The sequence below is a fragment of the Meleagris gallopavo genome, chromosome 15 (assembly GCF_905368555.1).
Source record: "Meleagris gallopavo chromosome 15, MGAL_WU_HG_1.1, whole genome shotgun sequence".
NCBI classification, from domain to species: Eukaryota; Metazoa; Chordata; class Aves; order Galliformes; family Phasianidae; genus Meleagris; species Meleagris gallopavo.
This window is the reverse complement of record NC_139418.1, coordinates 11784539-11809794: the sequence shown is the minus strand read 5'-3', so window position 1 is coordinate 11809794 and position 25256 is coordinate 11784539. Positions and strand designations below refer to the sequence as shown.

At 43.7% G+C, this 25256-nt stretch overlaps 1 protein-coding gene across 3 annotated transcripts in view; it reads left to right on the top strand.

Annotated features, from left to right (window-relative positions):
- Nucleotides 1–346: 346 nt before the first annotated feature.
- The window catches only part of GALNT10 (polypeptide N-acetylgalactosaminyltransferase 10), an 82464-nt gene continuing 57554 nt past the window's right edge, over nucleotides 347–25256 (top strand). The window contains exon 1 of one of the 3 annotated variants that reach the window (XM_085236916.1): nucleotides 347–669. In XM_085236916.1, the coding sequence (XP_085093042.1) occupies nucleotides 490–669 (180 nt within the window). In that variant the 5' untranslated portion in view covers nucleotides 347–489. Of the gene's footprint in view, nucleotides 670–9291; nucleotides 9315–25256 lie in introns of those variants that run through there. The other 2 variants (XM_085236917.1, XM_085236918.1) reach the window with 2 other exon arrangements.

Genomic DNA, 25256 nt, shown 5'->3' with positions numbered 1-25256 from the left:
CTGCTGCTGCTGCTGCTGCTGCTGCTGCTGCTCACCCCCAAGGCTCTTCGTCATTAAGAAACGATCCCTAATTTTGGGAAAGTGGTTTATTTAAGCCGCCGCTTGTTTATTTAAAAGAGAATAAATAAATAAATAAATAAGCCATCCCGTGGCTATCCATCATCTGGTTTATGGGCCGGAGGAGGGCAGCTTAATTACCACGAAGATCTCCACCAGGGCGCTAATTGCGGGGCCGCTCCGCAGCAATTAGCTCGCCGCTCCCCGCACCGCCCCCGCGGGTCCAGGCGGGAGGGGCGGGGCTTGAGGAAGATCCGCCCCCCTCTCGACGGGGTGGGCGTGGCCTCGTCGGCTCCGCCCCCCGCTCGGAACGGAGCGGAAGTGCCCGAGTTGCCGCCCGCCGCCGTCGCGCGCGCTGAGCAAGTTGCGCTCCGTCAGGGCGGCTCCGCGCTCCCTCTTCCTCCCTTTCTCACGGCGGCGGCGGCGGCTCCGATGCGGCGGAAGCAGAAGCGCTTGTTGCAGGCGGTGGGGCTGGCGCTGGCCGCTCTCGTCTTCTTGCCCAACGTGGGGCTCTGGTCCCTGTACCGCGAGCGGCAGCTGGAGGGCGGCGGGGCGAGCGGCGGGGAGGGGGCGGCCGTGGGGCCGCCGGGGGCGGCGGCAGGAGAGGCGGCGGTGAGTGGGGGCGGTGTGCTGAGCGGGTCCGGGCGGCGCGCTGAGCGGCTGCGGGGGGCGAGCGCTGGGCTGTGTGCGGTCCTGCGTGCGCGGGGCGGGGGGGGCGGTGGGCTGAGCGCTCCGCTTTTGGCTGTGAGTGCCCGGGGGGATCAGCCCAGCCCAAATGGCGCGGGGAGGGCCGGGGGTGGCTTTGCCCGACTGAGCGGGATGCGCTGGGGAGCGTCGTTGCTCTCCGTAGGGAATGCGAGGTCTGCCTTTACGTAAGGTGAGGGATGAGGGTTTTGCACGGGGATGGGCTGCAGGTGGGACGCCGGTACTTCCCGTGGATCCGGAGGTCTGCTTGCCTTTCGGCTGAGCGCCGTGAGGGAATAGAGCGAGCCCTTTGCTCTAGGGAAAAAGGAAGGCTTGTCCCATCCTTACAGCGCAAAGGATTCTGCCTCCCAGAGGAGAGCCGTCCTCTCCATTTCTCCTCACCTGCTTCAGGTGCAGGCAGCGAACAGCTCCTGTTACACCTGGTGCCCCCAGGCCCTGTGGCAAGGACTTGCAGAGCCCAGCCCTCCCTGAGGACGGGAGGAGCTCGGGGTTGTCCCTCTGCTCTTCCCACTGTGTGCCCACTGCTCAGTGACATTGCAGCCAGTGGCTGCGTTCCTTCCTCGTCCCGGTGGTGTAGCTGTACATCTAGCAGACAAATCCTTCTGCTCCGTGTGAGAGACAGCAGTGCTAGATCACCCAAATCAGACATTTGTAAGTTCAGTTTAGCTGTTTTACTTCTGGCAATGTAATTGCTTTATCCAATTCTTGGTTTGGCTCCGTACCATTAAGAATGATGGGGACGTGAAAGCTTGAAATGTCAATGTGTAACTACTATTTCAGCTGCTGTTTCACAAGACTCTCCTTCTTCAGGACCAGTTAAAACTCTTGGTTGTCTAAATCTTTCCCTCCTTGGAGACTTGCCGTTATGACTGCACCGTAAAGGTAGAGAAACTTCCTGTGGCATCTCCTCTCTTGGAACAAGGCATAGCCAAGCTGGGATTGGGCTCTTCCTTCCCAAAGAAATGCTTTCCAGATGTGAGCATTTGGGGTTAAGCCCAGGTGCGATCATCGTTGTCATCTGCTCGTACCCCATGCTGATGGGGGAAGAGGTTGTTGTGTGCCATATAGTGGTTGTGCAACTGACCCTCAAGACTGCATAGAAATCCCTTTAATGCACGCAGTGCTTGTAGCAAGCCTAAAGGTACTTGTGCTTGGGCTTGTGTTGTGTGCAGGCAGCCTATTTTGCATGGCTGACAAAACCCAGCCCTGCAGGCCACTGCTGCACAGCTTTGCATAGTTGGCATTTTGGCAAAGTGAAGACCAATGTAAAATCGTGGCTTCTAGGCGTTACGAAGGCGGAAGCTGGTAATTATCCTTGGGAGGCTTCAAAGTTCCTTGCTGTGGAGGTAGCAGTTAATTTTGGTTAAGTCTAGACCAGCAGAAAAGGCGGTAACAGGCTTGCTTCTTATTTTTGGTCTTCCAAAATGGTCCCTGAGCTGTGGGCTTTGGGTACGAGGAGCTGTAAGCCTGGCAGTTTCTACAACACAGTGCATCACTGCTGATTTCAGTATATGTTCAGTCATCTCAGAAGTAAGGTATGTCATACTGCCTGTGCTATGCAGTGTTTGTTCTATTTTTCTTTATCCTATAGCTGTTTGAAGCTTGACAGCTGTCCATAAATTTTGAGGTCTGTTTTGTTTTGTGGGTGTGTTGAACTGGGTAGGAAATATCTGTGCTGATTGCAGGGGATTTGAAATGAAAGCTCCAGTGCTTGTGCAAACCCGAGCTGCTGGGTGTAGGATGAAGGCTCGACCTTCCCTTCTCATTAATGTGGAGCTGTTGATCACAGTGGGTCTAGTGTATCATACATGTATATTTTTCAAGGGCTGGGCCCTGAAGTGATAGCTGCAGTTACACCAAGCAATGGAAAACGTACCCCGAAGGACAGCTGGCTGCCACGGTGAAAATAATTTCAGATGAAGCAGAATAAAGATAAAACAAATGGTTGTGTGGTTTTTTTGTTTTGTTTTGTTTTGTTTTTTTACTGTTGTCATAGAGTTATCTGCCAGCTGACTGCAGTTTGTCGAGCACCCTCGGTGCTGATGATTCCAATGGTCCTGACAGCCATTCACAGTTATGTACAGCTCATCACCTTCCAGCTTGTAATGAATGTGCTGTTTGTCTGCTTGCTCGTGAACCCATACAGAAGGGGCTGACTTCTTAACGCCAAAACTAGTAAGACCATAGGAGGCTGTATCATAAAAATCAATATTCGTTGCAGTCAGAAGAGATCCTTTTTTGTCTATTTCTGGCTTTAATTTGCCTTCTTGTGCAGGCTCGTATCTGTATTGGAGGCATTTTAGATGTGATACAAAATGAGGTTTTCAATGAGATCTCTGTTCATGCTCATTCTTTCTCTCAAATACTGCTTGCTGTTCAGCAATGTTATCTTCCAGAGTTACAGCAAAAGGAGAGAGAAGTTTTAAGATGCGGTTGGATTAAAATGGTAACAGAATTCCTGGAGTATACAGTTGCAATGCTAAGATTTGGATGTTTAAGTCATGCATAGAGTTTGTGTAGTTGTGCACCTGTGCTGCATGTTACTTTCATAAGGGCGGTGTATCCATGCAGGCTATCTTTGACTTGTTTCTAGTGCCTGAAACAAAGCTATCAGAAAGTTAAGCAACCAGGTAAATATATGCCTGAGAAGATTATGGTAGATTGTTTCTGCAGAAGTTCCTGGGCAGTTAATTGTTTCTGTAGTTACACTTTCAGGGGAAGCGTTATGGTGGTTGAAATTAAGAGTGCTTCAACACCGTGGTTCAGGTCTGGGTTCTTTCTTTCTGCCCTTGGGTTTCTTCTTCTGGAGCTTTGCTGGTTGGGTCTCACCCTGCAGAGAAGGGATGGCTTCAAGCTGTGGTGGACCTGCCCCAAGGTCATGCTGCAGATGTCAATATTGCATTGACTTGCTTTGACTACAACTGCATGTGCAGAAGCATCCTTTATCATCATGGATTTACGATTGCTCATCAGGCAGTATGAGCTGGGAAGTCTTTTTTTCATGGTGTGTGCAGCAAGGTTGGTGGGGTGGTGGTTCTCGATAGGGATGATAGGATGGAGGTACTAAAATGTTCTGCTGATAACAAAAGCATTGGTTTAGCTTCCTATACTCAATATATTTTTTCCTCACCAGTGTGCGTATATCAGCATGCTAATGTAATAAAGATTGACTTTGGTGTAGTTTCATCTTTCTCTTTTTATATTTTTAAAAAGGTATTCAGTAGGTAAAAACACATGATCTGCAGGTGTGGAGGATTTCAAGAGAAATCAGCCTGTTCCTTTTGTCTCTTGAATCTCAGCTCTTTGCCTCTGAGGCTGCTGGGCATCACCAGCCCAAACATTTAATTGCTGTTTGGTCCTGCGGTTTGTAGAACACAGATGAGTTAGTCTGTGGGCTGGTAGTTTGTGCTTGGGCTGATGTGATAGCTGCATGAGTCCTAATCCTCTGCAGAGATCCCCCTCAGTACCTGTCTGGCCACGCTGGAGATCCGTGCTGCGTGGTGTGTGCTGTTATGGGAACGTGGTATCTGAACTCCAGGAGAGATTAAGCTTGAACATCTCATTCTTTGAATTGCTGGATAAAAGCACTGTGGCAAATTAGCAGCCTTTCGTTTTATGCATTTCATTTGATATGATGCATGCTTTATAAAGTCACCCTGTAGCTTGTTGTAGTAGTAATTTGTGCTCTATAAAATCACTTGTGAGCATGATGGAAGTATATAAATCACAAAGCTGATTGTGTGGTGCCCTCTGCTGCCAGCTCTACCTGGCTGCTCGGGGCTGTGAATGAGACACGGGCTTCAAATGTGATTGAAGACTTGTGAGAACGCAGCCCTTGAGCAATTTGGGGTTGTAAACTTTGGCTTTGGTGCAATTAAGTTCCAAGTGTCTGGGCTGTACTGCTGAAAAAGCAGCCCTGGTTTCAATCTAAGCAGAGAGCAGCACAGTGCTGCTTCCAGAATGCTGCTGCTCACCTCTTCTTCACCAGAGGAAGAAGATCAGCTTTGCCATACCAACCTCGGGGCAGCTATGAAACTGTCTCTGGCTGTCAGCTTCATGTTGCTGCTGGCACATGCTGCTCAAGAATGGGGTGATTCTGCAGACTTCCCCTGCTTGGAAGGCTTCCCCAGGGCTTGGGAAGAGAAGAGGAAAACCTTTCTGCTCTCTGCCAGCCAGAGGTAAGCAGAAAGCCAGCTTGTCGTGCTGCCCGTGTCTTTGGCAGTGGCACACTGGCCCTTGGTGCTGCAGCTGAACTTTGAGCTTGGCTCTCTCTGACACCTTTGAGGCTGCCATTGTTGCTTGTGTTGGCTAGATGCTTCCTAACTGCTGCAAAAGCAAACTTAGAAAAGCTTATTTTGATAAACATAGTGTAAAACAATTGGAATGTAAGGAATGAAATGCAAGTGCTAGAGCTAAAACAGCTATTTTTGTGTGGCCAATTTCCAGAACAGGCTACTCTGAAGTTCATTATTTCAATGTAGTTGTGAAACGAGCAGTTTTTCCTGGGCTGACTAATGTACTCCAAAGTGAGCTTACGCAGAAGTTAAGTTTCTGTCTTAGAAGGAAAGAGGGCCAAGGGGTTGGGGGGGAAGAGTTTTGAAGCACAGAGTACACAAAGTGGTGAACCCATCTTGCAGCTCTGAGGTCCAAAGTTAACCTGGGAAAAGGTGCTGATTAAGAAATTAGAGCTTTCACTGATCTCGTTATTCCTGCTGGTGGTCTGAACCATGATGGTAACACATCACTGAATGAACCAACAGGCTGTGTTCTAGCTCCCCTATGTTGTGTGAAAACGGGGAATCTTGTACTTGTATCCCATGGAGTTATCTCTGCCGTGGGGCAGATGATCCATGGACAGATGGTTCTGTGGCTGGCCGTTGAGACATCCTCTGTATGCAGTTCTTAAACACTGCCATGGTTAACTCTCCTTCTTAAAGGAAAATTTCAGCAGGAAAATGTTCTGGCTCCTGACATCCGTAGGTCAGCAGTGAAAGCCGTAATCACACAGCAATCTGCAGAGCTGTATGTTTTCCCAGTATGAGTAGGGATCAGATGGTGAAGACAGCAAGATTTATGAGCAACTGTAGTTACAAATTTCCTGCCAGCTAACTGCCATGTGTTTGACCAACTGAGAAAATATTGGAAAGTTCCTTATCACTGACGGTATGTTGAAGTCAGGCAAAAAATGCTCTCTACCAGACTGAGATAGTATCACCTTTCACGTGGCATCACGTTCAGTGCAGGAGATCTGATGTTTGTAGGCTCCAATGGAGTGTACCATAACCAGAATGCAGTGTGTGCAGTTCCATGGCACAGTGTACATCAAGGAGGTATGAACACACACGTGAACAGAGCTGTTGTGACACTGGCTGTCAAAGGACTCTGCCTCTCTGGAGGGTCCATCGTGCTTCGTGTCATCCGTGTTTTCTCTGTGGAGTGACTTCAGTAAGTTGTGCTGCTTTAAATTGCTTGATACCATAAATATTGCGTGGTACGGTGCAGTCACAGGGACAGGTGGCTGCAATAGCTTTGTGCATGTGAAATCTTGGAAAAGGAGCAGAGAAGCACTCGTGTTTAGTGATTGAAATACACATATAGGTCTTCTGGATCACTTTTTTAAGAAAACTGGAATGGAATTTTTCCATAACTGAATGGATTAAGATCTGGATAATCTGGTGGGATGTACTGGAATAGAAAGCAGATATCAATGACTACTTAAATAATTGTTTTTAAAATGTCATTTAAGCAACGCTTATGTAGATTCTGTTAAAGCTGAATAGGTATTAGCTTTTTATCTAGTACTTCTTACTCTGGAATCAAATCAGGAGTGACTATTCTGCCCTAAATTTGTACTTTGTCTTAATCTGAACCAGTCTCCCAGGACAGAACCACTTCAGGCTGCCCTGGTGTGGTTGGGCTGCTCATGTATTCCCTTTATATGCAGCTTTACCTGGGATTCCTCTGCTTCTAGAGAGGGCTGCGAAAGAAACTGACTGCGGATCCCAGATTGTTTGTAGAATGCTGTCAATGGGTTTTTTTGGCACTGAAGAGAAGTGTGAATCTGTTCATCAGATTTCACAGACACCTGTACAAATCCTGATGCTCAAGTCACTTTCAGGAGTATAACAATGACACTCTACTCCCTAATCCAGAAATAAGAGCACATCCCCCTCAATCTTGTAATTCTCTAATTCTCTGCTCTCCTTTAAGACTGCCTTTTGCATTTTGTTTGCCATGAACAAACTTTCACATTCTTTATCTCTTTTGGAGTTTACCTTCAGATAAACAGCTCTGGCATGCTGCTCGTGACTTCTTACAACTTGGGGAGGTAGGAAGTGTTACTTGTCCTGTTTCATTCAGCACAAAACATGACCTCTCAGTGGTAATGGTATCTCCCCTATCAGTGTAACTGACACTCGTGGTGTTATTTTGTGTTACCTCGACTGGATAATAGGTAGGTAACAAGGATGAGAGTGTTTATTACACAGCTTTGTGAGAAATACAAGCAGTACCGGGTATCAAGTTATGGCTGACTTGTCACTGTGCCTCTCTTGTTGAATTTAAAGGGTCTGATGAATGATTGGAGAAAGCTACCAGTCAGTAAATCAGTGTGTGGCACAAGAGGTTACTGGGCAGCCCCTCTTCTCTAAAATCTCGGGTAGAACGGGAACTTAACTGCTCCCATGTCTGAGATCTGCTGGCAGCTCTGCATCCAAGTCCCACATGCCCTTTAAAATATAAGAAATGTGTCACTTGACACTTCTTATTGTTCATAAACTTGATAAAGCTTTAAATTGTGGCTTCAAAGAAGGGAGGTCTGCCACATCTTGGTCTTTAAATTTGCTTTTCTTTCTAAATAATTAGCTCTTTTCCTTGCCCTTTGCAGTTGCTTCATTTTCTCTAATCTTAGCTCCGGGGTTAAAAGAGAACTCTCTGGAGCATATATCTATAATTAAGGCTTTTCAACCACAGTTACAGTGGAGTACAAGCAGTGCTCCAGTGATGCCAATACCCAGGGAAGAAACTTGTTTCAGTGGAGAAGCTGCTGATCTTATTAAAACTGAACTCTTCCAGCTATCCCACTTGTGGAGTTCCCCCTGATGCTATTCTGCACCTTCTCACTTTGCTGAGTTGCCTTTTTAAGGATGATGACATTTTCTGTAGCTCACAAGAGAAGTTATTTATTCTTCTTGTCACTTTCTTGGAAGCACCAACTCCTAGCTATGGCGATTAGTGTCCATCACGAGCATATTCAGAAAGCTAGGAGAAATGTCAACCAGTTCATTTTTAAGGTCTGACTTCTTTAGGTCTTAGAACACCTCTTTTCAGGCATCTTAATTAAAACTGAGTTCTGGTTAACGGTACCAAAGGTGAATGGCATTCAACTGACTTTCATCTTTTGGAAATCGTTACACAAGTGCACAAATGCATTGGCATCAAAGTGAGCCTGGGATGAAATTTGTCTTGTTGTCTGGGTGCTCTCAGATCTTCCAAGTGCTATGAACAAGCAGCTGCTTGGTGGCAGCTGCTAAATGGCAGCTGGTGGGCTTGAGGTTTGTACCCTGTGAAATGTGGTTTGTGTGTCTATAGCCTTTGCTTTCCCATATGGTTGAATCAAACTGCAGTGACAAGCTGGTAAACATAATAGGAGTCTGAAATGGAAAACTCATTGTAAGCAAGGTGTAACCTGTGTGGATATTGTGATTCCTTAGCAAGAAATAGAGGAGAATGGAAGGAAAATGGAGGCAGCAAAGACTTGAATGCACAGCAGCACTGAACCTTGAGTTTTAATGTTTATTCAGTGCGTGTGTCTTCCAGGCTCAAACTCTTGTTAATCTTTCAACTGTAGTACTTTTTTTGTCCAATTAGCACAAGAAGTAGCAGAAAGTAACTTCTAAAAATTGCTTCTCAAAGCAGTGAATGGTGCCATCCTTCCCTGCCAATTGAGGTCACCAATTTGTGTTCAGAGCTGCTCCCCTCAGCACTGGTGTGTATTTCTCAGCTGACATAGCAGTGGCTTGATGGCATAGCTTTTGAATACAAATCTGTCCTGTGTGGCTGAAGGTTCACAAAGTGACTGCCAAAGTCACAATTCCAAAAAGCATTTCAGAGTGTTTGTTTGAAACGCGTAGGAATTCCGGCTGCCTGCTGAAATAATGGCCAACCAGGCCTTGAGTTTCAAAGGAATCTGGAAGAGCTTGTTGGTGTTTTTTTCTTTTTTCAGGTCTGGATTGTTGAACTTCCACTTCGAACTTGCATGAACTCTCTTCCTGCTGCAGAACTTGTAGTCAGTAATAAGTATAAAGGAATTGCAGAACAACGGTGAATCTGTCAGTGTCCTGCAGGAACTTTTTGAATGAATGAAGTCTACATTTGTATGTGACTGCTCTGTCCTCTGAATAACCTGATTAGAATGGAAATATTTTTTTCCTTCGGTCAAAGTCTTGCTCTGTTTTAGGGTTTTGTTGGATCTGATCTGAACGTGCTGTTAGCAGTCTCCTGCATGCAGAGCTGCTTTGCTTCTGCCCCCTTGAACAGCTGCTTTTACAAAGGTGGGTTGTTATGAAAGGTTCAGCTCTGCTTTCTCTCTAAAGCCTGAAATCCTTTGCTTGCAATTATGTGTGCAAACTAAGATGGCTAAGATGGCTTTCTATCATCCTCTTCTCCACCTTTGCTTGTAATTATGTAAGATCAAACATTTAAAATCTTTAATAGGCAATCTTGATTTTTTCCTGAGTGGAATACCATCTAGGCTTGCCTCTGTGTAAATTATTTGTTCAGATTCATTTGGGAAGTTGCTTTCTCCTCGTTTGCATCGCTATCAACAAAACAATTTTTCTCCATGATGGAAAAGAGACACCTAATGTTTCTCAGCATCTCTCAGATGAAGTCCGAAGAAGGAATTTTCTCAGGCATTAGTAAACATGAGCTGTTGCTTAATAAATAAAACAAGCGAAACAGTGTTTGAGTGTTCTTAATGCTCAGACCAAAGTTTTCAAACATGTCTTAGAATGTGATGCTCCTTTGAAAAACCGGAGTCTTAGTGACTTTGATCTAAGGTATGATACACAAATACACATAACCAGGTCTAGCATCCCATAAGATTATTTGGATTTTCTTTTTATTTTTTTTTAGAAGAAAGAGCAGTCTCTTCTCTTCTCATCTGACTTTAATCTTAACTCCATGTCCTTGAAAGTGCTGCTCTTCAGATGCTGCACTTGCAGCTCAGATGAGTGAAATTAAAAATCTATTCTCTCACTAAAGGAAATCAGAACCTCAAAAGGTAGGTAAGTACAGGTGTTACTCTGCAAAGGGCTTTAGTTATGCAGTAAGTTACTTGTTGTAACATTGCAGAGGAGCACTTACATTTAGCTAACATACCTGTCAGTTCATGTTAGCCACTGCTTAAGAGGGTTCAGAATCTCAAAAAGAAGTAAACCCTGTAATTATTTTCTGTGGTCTCATGTATTTTGCAGATTATCAGTTGTCAGGCTTTCATGTGTGATAGCCAAGTAATAAGAAATAACCCTTTTTTCATTCCTGCATGTGTTAGTTTTGCTGATCCACCAATACACTGTGGGCTGCTGCTGTTCTCTCTGCTTCTCAGGCTGCAGCTTGCTCTGTTGGAAATATCTAAAACTAATGCTTAGTTATTTATTACTGTTGCGTGCTGCCCAATTCTTTTTGTGGCTGTTTTGGAATCCTGTTTAAGAAACTGATTTCATCTGCAAAAAAAAAAAAAAAAAAAATCTCACTTCAAGAAAACAGCATCTGTTCCCAGGTCTCCTTCACAGTGGCGAAGAAGTTATGTTGGCACAATTAAACTGTTCAGAATGAGACTTCCCAACATTGTTTTGCTTCCCTGGCTCTGCAGGCATGGGATTACGCTTCAAAAATGTCTGTAAAGTATCAGAAGACTTGGGATTTTGATGCAGAGGCTGGCAGAAATGTAGCTGGAGGGAGAAAGAGGAGAGAGACCAGAGGGCTAACTAAATGCTTATCATTGTTAGCATTTTCCTATTGTTCCTGTTGACTGTTTGGAAATGTGAAGGGGAGAACAGCCTTAAGGAAGTAAATTGTCCCGGTAATCAGTATGTGTAGTATCTCTTCCCTCTTCCTTTAATCATCCAAACCTATCATGTTTCTTTTTTAAGCTTAGGATGGATTGAGAAATAAACAGAATTTCACAAAGCAGCTGAATTCCAACACAGGCAGCTCCAGCTACAGGAAGAGGTGCCAGTGAAGCTGGGACTGTGTGATGCTGCACTGGGAGCGCAGGTGCTCAGAGCTCAGTTCTTTAGCAGGGATCTGTTTAGGTAAACTCCAATGTTCATGGAATTTACATCAATTACATTTGTCTCTTGCACTTTGCAGAAGGAGCTGTTATATTTTGGCAAACATGGAATTCCTTTGGAGAAAAGCAGGAGTGAGGAATTGTGCGCTGTGCTTCGCTGAGCGTATACATTGTGGTTAAAAATACATCTTTGTATTGAGATTTGGCCAACGCCTCCTTCGCACAGTTGGAATGTGTGAAAGCTGCATCTCCACTCCTGCAATTTGTTAACGTTTATCAAAATATCCCTGAGTGAGGTTCATTTAAGCATTAAGGGCGTCTTCACTCAAATACTGCCAGAGGAACTATTCTGTCGTGCCTTCTATCATTGCTGCTTATAAAACAGATGTTTTAAAATCTTATGAGGAGGAATGTCAAATATATATATTGTTGTTGTAATTGAGCTTAAAAAAAGAGCAAGCAATTCTATTATGAGATCCATCTCCTATTTCAGTTCAGATTTCTCTCATTGTTTTGACAAGGTAGGCATGAGTCACTTGCTGTTCTCCTCCTGTGGTGATAGATCCAGATACTTCTTGAGGGTAGCTCTTCCCATGTTGTCTCTTGACTTCCCTGGGACCCTGCTGTCCTATTTGAACCTCAGTGTTCTATTGTCCCACTTAAGCCCAAGTTTGTGTCTTCAAGCTCTTCAGTTTATCTGCTTGTAGTTTGTCTCACCACCTGTCTCAGCAGGTAGCATTGGGGAGAGGGTCTTTGCTGCTGAGAACTTCCTCAGCAGAGCTGCCAGATGCATGTACATCTGTGCTGCTGCCATGTGCTCTCTCAGCCAAACCAATGTCATTGCTAAATACACTGTAATGTGATTCAAAAAAAAAATTTTTTTTGCACGTAGGTGCATGCAGAAACTTGAGTTAAAGCCTCAGTAATCAATCTTAAGGTGAATCAGTTCTCCTTTTCCCGTATCCTTCTAAGCAGGATGTCGCATGCACCGTCACCTAAACTAATTCTTAAATTCAGAAGTCCAGGTCTGATAGAAATGTAAGATCTATAGCTGTTCTCTTCCAGCTGCAGTCTCCTAAATGACCCTGAGGAGAGGCTGTCTCGAGCTGTTTGTGATCGCAGATGTGGGTTGTGAGTGGGGATGTGGAAGATTAGAAAAGTCTTATCTGAAACGTGGAGGGTGCTACTTGAGTTGTCCTTGATCTCAATTGCTGTGGAGTGTCTGTGTGTAGAAGATAATAGATTTTCTTCCTCCATAGTTGCATATTTTCTGCAAATACGATTTTGGGCCATCTGATTAGAGAACAAGGGTCCTCGGCGAAGCCAATTACATAAAGACTAATAGCAAAGTGTCTCAAACTTCAATCTACACCAAGATCCTTTTCCTTGCTTTTCAGCCGAGGCTGTTATAGGCACAGAGGTTACCAAAGGTGAAAGACTTCAGCTCTGGAAACAGGTGAAGTGTTTGTGCCTTTCAGATAATTTTTGTAATAAGAGGCTGCTCCTCGTAGAAATGTCTGAGGAGCAGCTGTAAATTGATGCACACGAGGAGAGAACACTGGTGTTTGCAGGTAAATTAGCTGAGAATTGTCAGTCGTGCAATAAAACTTCAAATATTGGCTTAACCTGAAAATGTTATTGTTTTCAAACATCCAGAGAGAAAAAGCATAGTCTTGTATTTCATTTAGCAAGCCATCTGAAAACTTGGTTTAAAAAAGAAAAAAAAAAAAAAGAATTATCTCTAGAGGGTATGAGTTCTCAAGTGAAGTCTATTTTTATAGTCCTTGAAAACAAAACCTGACAGACCGTATTTGCCAGCATGTACACTGCTCTGGTGACAGCGCTGCTTTTTACAGCATGCCAGAGGAAACGCGCTGCGCTGGAGCATATGTCAGTGATTAGTGGGGCCAGCACTGCAGGATGGAATGGGAGAAGGATTGCTGTGCGGAGAAAGCACTGAATGGGCTGAGTGTGAGAAACGTAGTGCTTTGTGGACTACTTTTAAAGGAGAAATGGAGAATAGATATTTTAGGGTTATCTGCATGTAGCTGATATGCTTTCTTGCAAATAGTTGACATTTAAGCAGGTGGACAGCTCATTCCTTCCTCTGTATATTTCCTTCAATTTCTTCATTTAGATAACTGTGTCTTATATCTCTTGTGGTTTGTATGGTACAGGCATTCGCACGCTTGGTTTGTGCCAGAGTGAACTGAAAACCCTAGAAAGTGAGACTTTGGTGCTTAACTCCTTTGTGGATGGAGGCCTAAGTGGCTTTAAGGGCTTAGGCTGAGTGATCTTCTGAAACCAGCTGATCCTCCTCAGACCTGAAGCCCACGTTCAAGGCTCTTACCCTTGGGGTGTGTGCTCAAGCGTTGTACCTGTGCAACTCAGGATACAGCAGATCTTGCTTCTTCCTCATCAAAACCCAGCTGTGATCTTCAGCATTGACCCCTTGGAGGACACCAGGTTCAGAGCATGATGTGTTCTGCATGAGGCACGTCGGACTCCAGGTATCTGCATTCAAAGCCTTGAGGCAGAGAGAAGAAGAGGTAATATACCTAAGACCTGGAAAAAACAGAGTGAAAGATCTGACCTATTCAGTTGTTTTATGTGTAATTCTGAAGGCACTTCCAGATCTCATTTAGTGCCAGAGATCCCTCTGCAGGAATCACAGCATCACGATGTAAACCTTTGTAGTGGATTTCACCCTCAGCATCATACATGTGGTCACCAGTCAATTGCTGTAAAAGATGTTCCTTCCTTACTCTGTTCACACGTTGTCAGCTATACTGGAGTTTGCCAAATGTGTCATATAAATGAGAGCAAAGTGTGCTCTGCTCCATTTATCACAATGGACGTTAGTGTGTTAACTTTTCCAATGTTTATGGAATCTACTTGTTTTTCCCTCTGAAATCTTGTCAGAGAAGCTCAATACCATTTGGATTAGGGAAGGTCAAAAGCAGTAAGAGAATCCTTGAAAACTAGAATGTATCAGATGGCTGTGTAACACTGTGCTTCCAGAGCTGGGAGCATCAAAATCAGACTGTCTTTTTGTAGAGTAGGAATTTGGTTACTGAGATTTTAAAAAACAATGCAAGAAGCGAAGTTATTTCCAGTTAAATCCAAGCTTTGAGGTTGTTCTGTCTGGAGCACTCTATGACTGTCATTTACCCAGCTTACAAATATTTGGGGTAGATTTTTTTTCCCCTCATATTTAGCAGCTTTTATAAAACTATTTTAGGTCTGTTTTTATTTGTCTATTATTTGTTTTTATTTGTATATTATCTGTCTATAAAGTTCTTGCTTTTGAGTAACGATTAAGATAATTAGAAAAGCAGAATTAAATTCTTTGAGCCCGTTAGGGAAAAATGATGGCTCCATGAGAACTGACTTCTATTTCTGTAGTGCACGGGAGGCCTGGTCAGAAGTAAGGAAGAAGTAAAACAATAAAAGGAAAAATGTTTCTGAAAGTTGCATCCACTGAAAGCACGTTTATTTTCCTTCCCCGAAGTTGTTCTGTAGAAAATGCCTTAAAAGTCGGGTTGTTTGCTGGTACTGGTAGCACAAAAAACAGCTTCCCAGAAGTGCAGTAATTTGACTTCATACAGTGTGACAAGTAGTCTGCAGCTTCCTGAAAGGGACAGCTGGATTTTCACTGCTGGCTGAGTCCAGTGTGAGGATCTTTGGCATTTCCAGTCTTCTGATGCGCGGTGAAATCACTGTAATGCTTTGTCTTCTGTCTCAGATGTGAAATTTGTGTATCTGTTTTTTCCTTCCCTAGCTCGTCAGTGCTGTGAGACGATCCGACTTTTGAAACTTTGTTGTTTTTCATCTCTTTTTTTAATTCCTTACAATTAAAGGTCTAAACATGTAAGAGGAGCGCTGGCTTACCTCTTACCTCATCTGTGAGTCACAGCTTCACAATAGCAGCATGTCTTCAGTAAAATGCTTTCAAGCTCATTAAAGTTGGGTTAATCAATGATGTGTTCATGTAGACTTTCGGCTGTGTCTGCAGCCACAGTCCTGTTCTCAGCCCTGTGTGTACATGTAGCTATTTCTTTGCTGCTATCCCTGGGCAGCAAAGGGAAGGCAATAGTTCTGATCACAAAGTCAGCAGTGAGGAACTGTATTTGTCTCTCCTTTTCTGGTAGAAGGTTGTTGAAACTGATGTGTCTCAGTCTTCAGAGGTCCTGATGCACTGTTAAGGTGAACTTGTGTGTAGACTCCGGCAATGTCTTCCATTCAGAATGAAGAAAGCAACACCAAAGGAGGTTTTCTTCCATTCCAGTAATGAACTTTGTCAGCTTAATATGCATGACTTTGGACGTGTTTGTTGCTCCTGGATTAGGTAGTCTGGCTTCTGTTCTCATTTCCAAAACAAGAACGTGTAACGCGTCACCATTCGCTATACCTGTAAGCTGTTCTTAATTATGTGATGTGTGCAGACAGAAAGAAGGGTTAGGACCCGGAGGAGAGACCAGTGTGTGCACCTGGATCTTGCTGGAAATCATTGGCTACAAAGCTTCAGAAGCTTGTAAAAACTCTGGGCAGCTCCTTGGAGGAGGAACCTGGCTGATGGAAAAGGCCCTGAAAGCTTCTTGGTTATGGAGTGCTTTTAAAATTTAATGACATACAATCCAACATTCTATTTGTGTGTCTGGGCTTATAAATTTAATGATGACTTTTAGCAATTCTGTTTACTACCTCCTGCATCAACTCCTTGTGTAAGAAGTAATCTCCCTCCAGAAGTTCTTTATCTTAAGGTAGGATAATACTTGAAAACACAGAAGGGAAGGGCAGCAGTTGCAAAGATATCCTCGGGTTTCTTGAAGTTCCTCAAATGTTGTGTCTTCTGTGGTTCAAAACAATCTTGGCTTTAGCTTATGTTATAAAAACTACCTCCTTATTAGTCTGCAGAATGACTTGGACAACTTTCAGGGAGCATGCAAGAGATTAACGTGATCTGCAGCCAAAATGGTAGAAGCATTAAACAACGCTCTTTAGCAAAAGAAGCTGCAGAAGGCTTTCCAAAGGGTTTTATTATAGCCCAATCAGTAGCTACAAATGTTGGCTTGTATCTCTGGAACACTCTATGCTTGAGAAATGACACGATTATCAGCAGGAGTGGGTCAAGTGTTAGTTTAGGTAAATGCCTGCCACATAATGCCATGCCATCACTTGGGTCAGCCCTGGCTGCCTTGCTGTTGGCTTCTGCTTACCAGCTCTCTCTCTTCTGAAAGGTGACAGAGAACGTAAGGAATGCTGCTGAGCCTTATACCTTCTGACTGCTGCATACGAGATTTCCATAACTTGTTTGGAGTTGAAAGGGTAAGGAGGGGAGGTTATTCTATTCCTGTTAGCCAAACTGTTCTCATTTTTCTTATGCTTTTGATGTATAGCTCTGTGCCCAGTCTGAAATGGGATGCTGCTGTAGTGATTCTTGTTATTCACGGTGCTTTACATTCAACCCGGACTAGTCCAGTAAAAGAACTGTGTCTTGCCAGTCACTATTCTCTGACTGCAGGAGAAGCTCTGGCTGTCCCCTGCTTCCAGCTGGGCTGCGCAGGCTGGTGTGGGAATGGGACAGCATGCACCTCTCTGGAACACGTGGCTTCAGAGCGGAGAGGCTGCAGTGTCCTTTTCTTCATGCTGCTCCAATGTCCCTTCTCTGTGCTGCTGGGGCTGTGCTGGGCAGAATGCTTGGCACTGCCTCACATGAAGCTGGCGAATTTGAAGTGCTGGACAGCTGGCATCCCCAGGACCTGACACAGTGCTTGACACAGCGATTAATCAACGTTAATGGAATTGCCTGGGCGGCCTCAATTTTTCATCATGAAGTCAGCAAGGTGGATGGCTCGAGTGCATGTGACAGAGTATGTGCTCCTGCTCAAAGGTGGGACCCTGTTGGAGCACAGCAGTTAAGTACTGCTGTTGGGAAGTGCTTGTGCTAAAGCTTCAGTCTTGGATGTGATGGATTGTGTGTCCTCTCTGGCTTTCAAGTAACAGAACAGCTCTTTAGTTCTGTGTGTATTGCAGAAATTGGAAGCATTTAAAGTGTTTTGTTATCTTGCCGTGGCACTGGTTGGATGGGCAGCTTTCTCCAGAGGAACAGCTGATGAATTGCTGGTTGTCACTTGAGGACTATCCAGAAAGAAAGAAAGATCCTACTGCTGCAGCTTTTTCTGCTCTGTCTCTTGCTATTAAGAGGCCTGCAGTATACTTCAGAAGTCTGTAGTTGAAAGAGGTTTCAGAACAGGACCCTGGCAGGGTATAATCTCCTCAAAAGTAATCTCCCAGGAACTGCCTGTACAGATAAACAGACACTTAGAGGAGGCATGAGGCCTAAAGAGCAAAGGAAAGTTCGTTTGTATCCAGACTAAGACCCTTTGGCTGTCTGGACTGGGTTTATGCATTGTTTGCTTGCTGCTGGGTGAGGAAGTGCTGTCTGAGCTGTGGATATAAGGTGCTATGCAACAGACTTCACTAGCACTTAAGCTGCCTTGACCTAATTTGCTTGCTTTTTAAAGCAACAAGGACTATCAGTGGCTTGTCAGTAAAAGTAATCAGCAGTTAATTATTAAGTCCTGTATGAGCATGACTTGAGGTAACGCCTCTGTAGAAAAAGCATGGCAAGTTCACTTAATGAATGGTAAAGGAGAGACGGGGTGATCGTGGTGCCAAACACTGATGTGCTGGGCAATGGCACAGGATGTTGTGGGTGTTGCTGGCTGCTCATGGCTGCTGCTGTTCTTGTCGAAGTTGTGGCTGAGCTCAGCTCTTAGCAAGAGCAAGCTCCCGTGGGGGCTGTAGCACATTCCACAGGATTCCATATTGTTCTGAAAATGCTTTCTAAATACTGTCTTAATTAAAGATTTCTCTAAGTCAGAATTAAGTTATTAAAATGTTCCAGGCATTTTCTAGAAGTCTTTGAAAATGGACTGTACATTCCTTCCCAGGTTGATCTACTCCTTGTTGTGGGTTACAAAGTAATATTGTGCTGCTTGCTGGTTGCAGATAAGTTCAAACAAACACATTTTTTTCTTGCAGCAGTTTTTCATGAGCTGACACTGCCATTGAGTTGCTCTTTGGGGTTTTGCAATTTTGTATTTGCGGTCCTTCAGCAACGATGGAAAAAAAATAATGTCTAGTGTTCCTTAGAGGGCATTTCCCTGGATGTGTCAGGTTAGATGGTGCCTCGTAAGACCATGCAACATCCAGACTAACATTCGCAATGCTTTCCTGCTCTTTTCTCTTTTTGCATAGCTTGCTGCTGCTGCTGAAACACTGAGTGCTCTACACGATGCATTTTGAACTTTGCAGGAAAATGGTATTGTGTAGAGTTGTTGGCAGCCAACAGATTTGTGCTGCAAGTATTTAATGCACTGATTAGGTGACAGGAAGGTAATAAGTGCTGGAGAGCCTTGCCTGTAAGGACAGCTTGCTTTGTCCTGGGTCTGTGCTGGAAGCTGAGAAGGGGTGGGTCTGTGCCATTATGAATAGTGGTTTAAAACCTGAATCTATGTAGAGAGTTGTAGACACGTGTGCCCTCATGTATTGAATGCTTCTATTGGGCTGTACTGTTGATTTGGGGTTTTAATTTGGGTTTTGCAGACCAATGCACAGACATGCCAGTGGCGACACCGGTCTTGCTGAAACCAGTTGTACAGTTGGGATGATAAAGCTCCTCAGCAATCCTTCCCAGGACATTTCAGTGGCCATATCCAGAAGTCCCATTACAGAAGCAAGATCCACGCAGCACTTCACTGTCAGACTGAACGCAGCCCAGCCTGCTGCATGCTGCTGAACTTCGTGCCAGGCTGCAGTGCGAGGAGCAATTTATAGACTGGAAGCAGCTCTTGGTGCTGGAATGGAGGTGCTGACAGATCAGCAGCAGAACTTCAGGCTTTGTAGGCTGTTACTGAAAAGGCTGTGTGTTGAAGGAACTGAATTTCTGTAACAGTAAAGCAGAGTTTCTCCATTTATAAGTTGTGTTGTAAGAGCTCTGGGTCTGATATCTTTCCAAATCCATATGCATAGATGTTGATGTGGGTTGTTACTTATTTCTTTTTTTTTTTTTTTTTTTTTCATTTTAAAGGTATCTTAAGAGATCAGTTGGCATCAGTAGAGTTGCTTCATCTTCCTGGTGAGAGCAATTAACTTCTGTAAGAGGTGATATTCAATCTCCCCTTACTCAACCAGTGCTAGGGAAATTTGGCTGCTGCTTCAGAGGCCTCTCTGAGCTTGCAGTTAGCCTTTGACTTTTGGCTGCTCAGTTTTATAAAGTTGCAAAAGGTTTAAAAAATAAAATCCGAACTCTGCCAATTTTTATTGCCCCTTCTGGGACCTGTGAGCAGCTGGGAAACTGCTCATCAAGTTGATGTTCAGCTTTTGACTGGGGAATGCAAGACTGTGTCATGCCAGGGCTCAGCTCAAAATCAGACGTGTGGTTGTGAAGAGAGCACTGTTATCTTGTACATCATCCAGATGTGTGTGTGTATATTTGTTTTACAGTAAGTGAAATGTTATTTTTGTTCTTCTATATTTGCTTTGCAATCTTCTGGTGTGTCAATGGCCACGTCAGTATCTGTTCCCAATGGAATCTGCAGGAGGAATGGGTGACTCTGCCTCCATCTCTGCAGTGCAGTTGCTCCTTAAGAACAGGGAAACCTGCTGAGTGGTCAGCCAGATGCAGTGTTCCTGGGAAACTGGTTATTGAGCACTTAAACTGAAGACAGGTTTTGAAATGTCTTTTGTGTTCTGAAAGAAGGGTGGGGGCAAATCTTCATGAACTTCACACTGAGATCAGAGACTGAGCAGTGAAAGTGGTGAGTGGGTGCGTTAATCTGTGGGTCTGAGAAAAACATTCATCTGCTGAGAGAAAAGAGTAGGACCAGACTGCTTAATTATATCTCCCTTGATTTCCCAGGAGATGTGAAGCCAAAATGTTGTGTTGGAGCAGGAAAAGAGCTTCACCTTGTTTGAACAGCTTTCAGAGCCATTCATTTCAGACCTGGATGAGTTTCTCACTGGGTTAAAATCCCTGCTATCATTTCCTTTCATTTGAAACTGTAAGCCAGCATTCATTTGAAACAGCGTAAATTTAAAAACCTCAACGTAAGTTACTCATTTTCTGCATCCATTGTAGTGATATCCTGGATAGAACAGTTCCAGGAGACTTATTTCTGGGTAGAACTGAAGGGAGGTGTTCTGGGTATAGCCCTGCTAGGAGAGTTTTTGAAGCTTATGCCTCTTACTAGCAAGATTTTGGATGTCTGACCTGCAGGATCAAAGCCAGCTGGATTATGGGAATTTCAAGGTTCTTTAAAAGCATTTTTTTAAAAACCCAAGAAGTCCAATTAGTAGAACTCAATTCGTAGGACTTTAAAAATTAATGGTAAGTTACCTTATGAAATATAGACCACTTGAGAATATACTAAGAGCAGGCATATGGTTTTGATATTTTTTTTTTCCTTCAAACACTGGCACACACTGAAGCCAGACAACTTTATTTTCCTGCTGCATTATAACCAGCTGCAGATGTTTTAGACATTATTGCTTCTAAATGTGCTTTGACAAATGTCTCCTGGAAGCCAGGAGCTCTAAATATTGCATGCAGTGTATTCTGAGGAAATGTTGAAAATAAAGTTTTAGGAATTAAACGTTCTGTGTCTGAATCAAGAAAATTTACTTTCTGCCCTTGTCAGGGAATTGACTGGCTGCAAACATTCTTTTACAAGACATGCACAGATGTTAGTCAGTAGGGGCACACATGGAGCCGGGAACAAATGTTGCCACGGATGGCCTTAGTCTGTTATTTACTGGCCCTCTGCAGCTAACAGGAGAAGGTGAGCGTATGCTTGAGATGGTCCTTCAGCACGTTGCTAAATGCTGCAATGAAATGTGTAATTTCTCTAAATGCATGCAGCCTCTCAGCATTAAGCTGGGGCGTGTGTTGGAGCGTAAGGGAGCGCCGAGTTCTGTGCACCAGTGGCAGTGTCTCTGCTACAGACACTTCTGTGATACTTCAGTGGCTCCATTCAGGATTAAGGTAAAGGATTTCAAATAAAGAGAATTTGGTACTTTTTTTTTTTTTTTTTTTTGTCTTTGCATAGCTTTGAATTGAATGACCAGGAGGGCATCTTCATTCATTGCATTTTATATATGATGGCTGCTCCGAAAGTAATGCCTCCTCTTTTTGCTATGTTGGACCATGACATCAGAGGCAGATGTTGGTGGGATGGCAGTAGAAGTTGAACTTTCCCAGCAATATTGTATCACATTTTGTTGCTGTGTGACAGCTGGCAGCAGAGAGGCATTCTGACATGGAAGTGTGCCTGAAGCAAAGGTGTGTCACTGAATTCCTCCATGCAGAAGAAATGACACCCACTGACATTCCTCAGTGCTTGTTGAACATTTATGGAGACCAGCCAGTGGATGTGAGCACAGTGAGGTGGTGGTTTCAGCAGTGGTGACAGTGATGTGAATGACAAGCCACATTCTGGTTGGACCATGCAGTTTGTGTGGGTGCAGCATGCAGGCTCTTGTTCATCACTAGTGAAAATACACAGCTAATGATGGTGACAGTTGAAAAATAGTGTTTTGTAGCTGAGAGTTTGCTCTATCAAACAGTGTTCATGTGCTCTTTGTATCTGTTGTAGTTTCCACGGAAATAAATAGGAGGCATTAGTTTCAGAGCAATCTGTGTACGCACATGTACACGTATATTTACAAACACACACATGATACCCTGTGTGTGTGTATATATACATATATACACATAACAAAATTTTGCTTTTGTGTCCAGATGTATGGGTTTGTGGTCAGAGGAGCTACATGATTACTGACACTGGGAATTGTGCCAGGTAGCCTTGATTTCCAAAATTCAGGCAGCTTGACTCCCCAGTTCGTAAACCAGTCATTCATTCCTTCATAGCCTGCGAATGGTTGGGGAGATATCTATGCTTTGCTGTAGATGCCTCATTAAAAAGTGATCCAGTATTCAGCACCCTGAGTTCTCAGTGGACAGGCTGAATGCTGAAAGATTAATTGCTCAAAGCTAGGATGTAGAAATGGCACTCCAGGCATTGAGGTGCCGAAGAGGAAGTCCATTTGAAATGGATGTAGTTGTTTATATGCTGGTAGTTCTTCAATTAATGGTAGTCCTAATTCTGTCGTGTGGGAGTTTCCACCAAAAATGTTTGTAGAGAATTTGAAAGGGAAATAGGGGTTGCTTAAGCGTTATTGCTAATGTTTGTGCGAGGTCTGTAGGGGTAAAAAATATTTCACAGCAAGTTACATCCATTCTCTTGTAGATGTTAACGATCTATCTGGTTTATGCCTTGCAGAGTCACCGTATGACCTCTCCATGTGTGTCTGTGTTACCCTAAAGGAGCCTTCCTCCAACTGTGGACCAGTCTAGGTATAAGCCAGCTTGTGCTCACTGAAATCCCCAGAGCCTGCCTGGCACTGGGGAACAATTCCAAGAGGAGATTAGTGATGGCAAGCATCAGTGGGTAACTACTTGAGCAGGGGCCTACCTGCCTGCTGGAAGGAGCATGGCGTGCTGCCCTGCAGCAAGAGCCGAATCAAGCAAATGCAAGTCTAATGATTTGGATTTTGCTACTTCACATTAATGTTTAAAACTGCTTAGATATAATCCTCCTAGCAAATCTCCCCATGCTTTGGGATGGCAAACATTCACTGCCGCATGCTGATTTTTAAGTATGATCTGGTTATGCCGAATTCTTGTGCAGCTCAGCAGAGGCTCTCACTGATGCCTGGCAAAGAGGAGTTTTCTTGTTTGATTCTGTTTGTATAGGATAAAATGATTCTTTGTACTGGTGGGCTACAACGAATGAAATGTTCAGGCACGTAGTGGCTGGAAAATGATACATGCCAAATGTGTGGGGAGGGCAGCTCTGCTGATGGTAAGTTGCTGTAGGGCTACTGGTTGGATGTGCTTAGTTGGACATATTTTCTTGTCTTACAATGTGTAATTAGGGAAGTTTAAACTAAATGTTTCTGCTCATAAAGCAATCTTTTCTTAGTGGTTGCTCATCTGAGCCACAAAGAAGTTTTCCCTTGTCACCCAGGATTTTTCCACTATCTGCAGAGTTTGCTCTGCTTTCTTAATACTGCTTCATCAGAAAACTTCAAAGATAGATGGTGCCTTCAGCTGCAGTGTTGTCTTAATGTGTGCTCAGAAGTCCCCTTTCTATAACACGCATGAAGCCTGAAGTCTTGGCCAAGATTCTTCTACCCATGCATTATTCTGGTTTTCATCTCCCTTACCTCACTTGGCTCTCCTTCAGCTGTTCTTCACCTGAGATTTTCTCCATCTCTTGTATAAAGTGGCGTCACAGTGTGCTAGGGAGAGCTGTCAGCTCTCTACCAAGGTAGTTAAGCTTGCAGAACCTGACAGCAGGAAAACTGTATGTGATTTGCCTCTTCAAGTAGCAGTGATTCTTGAATAAGTGATACTGTATTTGGCCTGAAGCAAAACTGGCTTTGAAGGCAGGTAGTTCGGTTATCCCACTGACCTGTGAATCCTCATTTGAAGGGTCCATTATTTCTACAGGTCTGCATTTGTGATGAAGAGACAAATCATGGTTCATTTTCAGAAGCATCAGTCAAAAACGTACCGTATTTCCAAGCAGCACTCAGAAGGTTGATATGAATACTTTGAAATCTGTAGTAGCTATGAATTTTGGCTCACATTTTTAAGGAAAGAAAATGATCCCACCTTTAGTGGAAAATAGCAAGAAGTTGGCTTCTATTTGATTTTAAGGAATTTGGCATGGTTTCTTGTCCCTGTGGTCTAACTGGAATATCTTGGCTTGTCTGAAACAACTGCTGCTTTTGCAAATGTGTTTAAGAGAAGTGTGGGGTAAAAGTATTTGATTTTTTTTTTTTCTTCCCTCCATCACCACCATGCATTATGGTTTTCTCATACTTTCCCTTCTTGGATGAAATGATTGGCTTACTGTAATAAGAGCTGCTATGTAAATTATTCCAGACAGTCTGAATGCTTCTTACTGAGTATGGAGGATTAAATGATGAAGGCTTTCAACTACATAAGCATTTTTTTGTTTTGTGGCTCATTTTTGTTGTGGCTGGTTGTTTTTTTTTCTTCTTTTAGACAATGGTCCTTCTGAAACTTCTCAAGATTGTTTAAACAGAATAGTGTTGCTGTGGAGTTGTTTAATTGGGGTCATCTTCAGCTGTCACTGAGATTAACACATTAGCATGGGCTTGATGCAGTTCCGAAAACTACAGCAAATGCCCATTTAAAGTTATATATAGGGAAGGTGTTTTAAATTGTGGCAACTAGTTAAGGATGTCTAGGCACATGAAAACAAAGTGTACTGAGCAGCCAAAAATATCCTGAATTTTGCACCTACCAGGAAGCAGTTTTTGACTCTCTCAGGCTGGCACTGAGGTTTCCTTTCTTTTTGACATGAGTGGTTTTCTGCTTTGCCAGGCAAGGAATTAAAACTCCTTGCTTCAATAAGCCTGAAAGTTGCAGGTTGATACATGTTCCTGTTTGAAGGAGCAAGAAAGCGTGAATTGAGTTTGCTAATGGTAGTGATAGCAAGAATGGCAAATGAATTAGCTTAAAATAGTCTGCCTGGCTGGTAATAATCCAATAATCAAACAGCACCTGTTAAGTAGGGTTTGGAGGCGTGTTGTTGTCTCGTTGGCAGGGGTGCTTTGGTCTTGCCCTCACTTTGCAGATCGTGTCTAAATGGGGAGGTTGGTGGCCCTGCATGTAGCAAGGGGGTTGGAGATTCATGATTCTTTAGGTCCCTTCCAACCCTGACAATTTAGTGATTCTGTGTCCTGCTCAGTTGTGCTGGTACAATTCTGTATAGGGAATTCCTCTAAATTAGATCAATGAGATGAATTGGATTCAAAATGGGGGGGGAGAGGGGATGGGAATAAATATTTTATACGAGCTCGCTCCCAAAAAAGAGGAGCGTAGAACAACATAATTCTGCAAGCACGTTTTGCTGTGCTATGTAGAGGAGAGTCTGGTTTCACCTTTTCAAAGAATCTGCAAGGTTTTACCCCAGGCCATGGGGAAAAAAGTCTCAGAATTTATCAATCTAAGATTAGTTTTACTTGAAAGTACATAGCAGCCTCGGTCCTGCTTGTTTTGCTTTGTGAATTGGGAAGTAATTTCAACAAATTGTTTGTATTA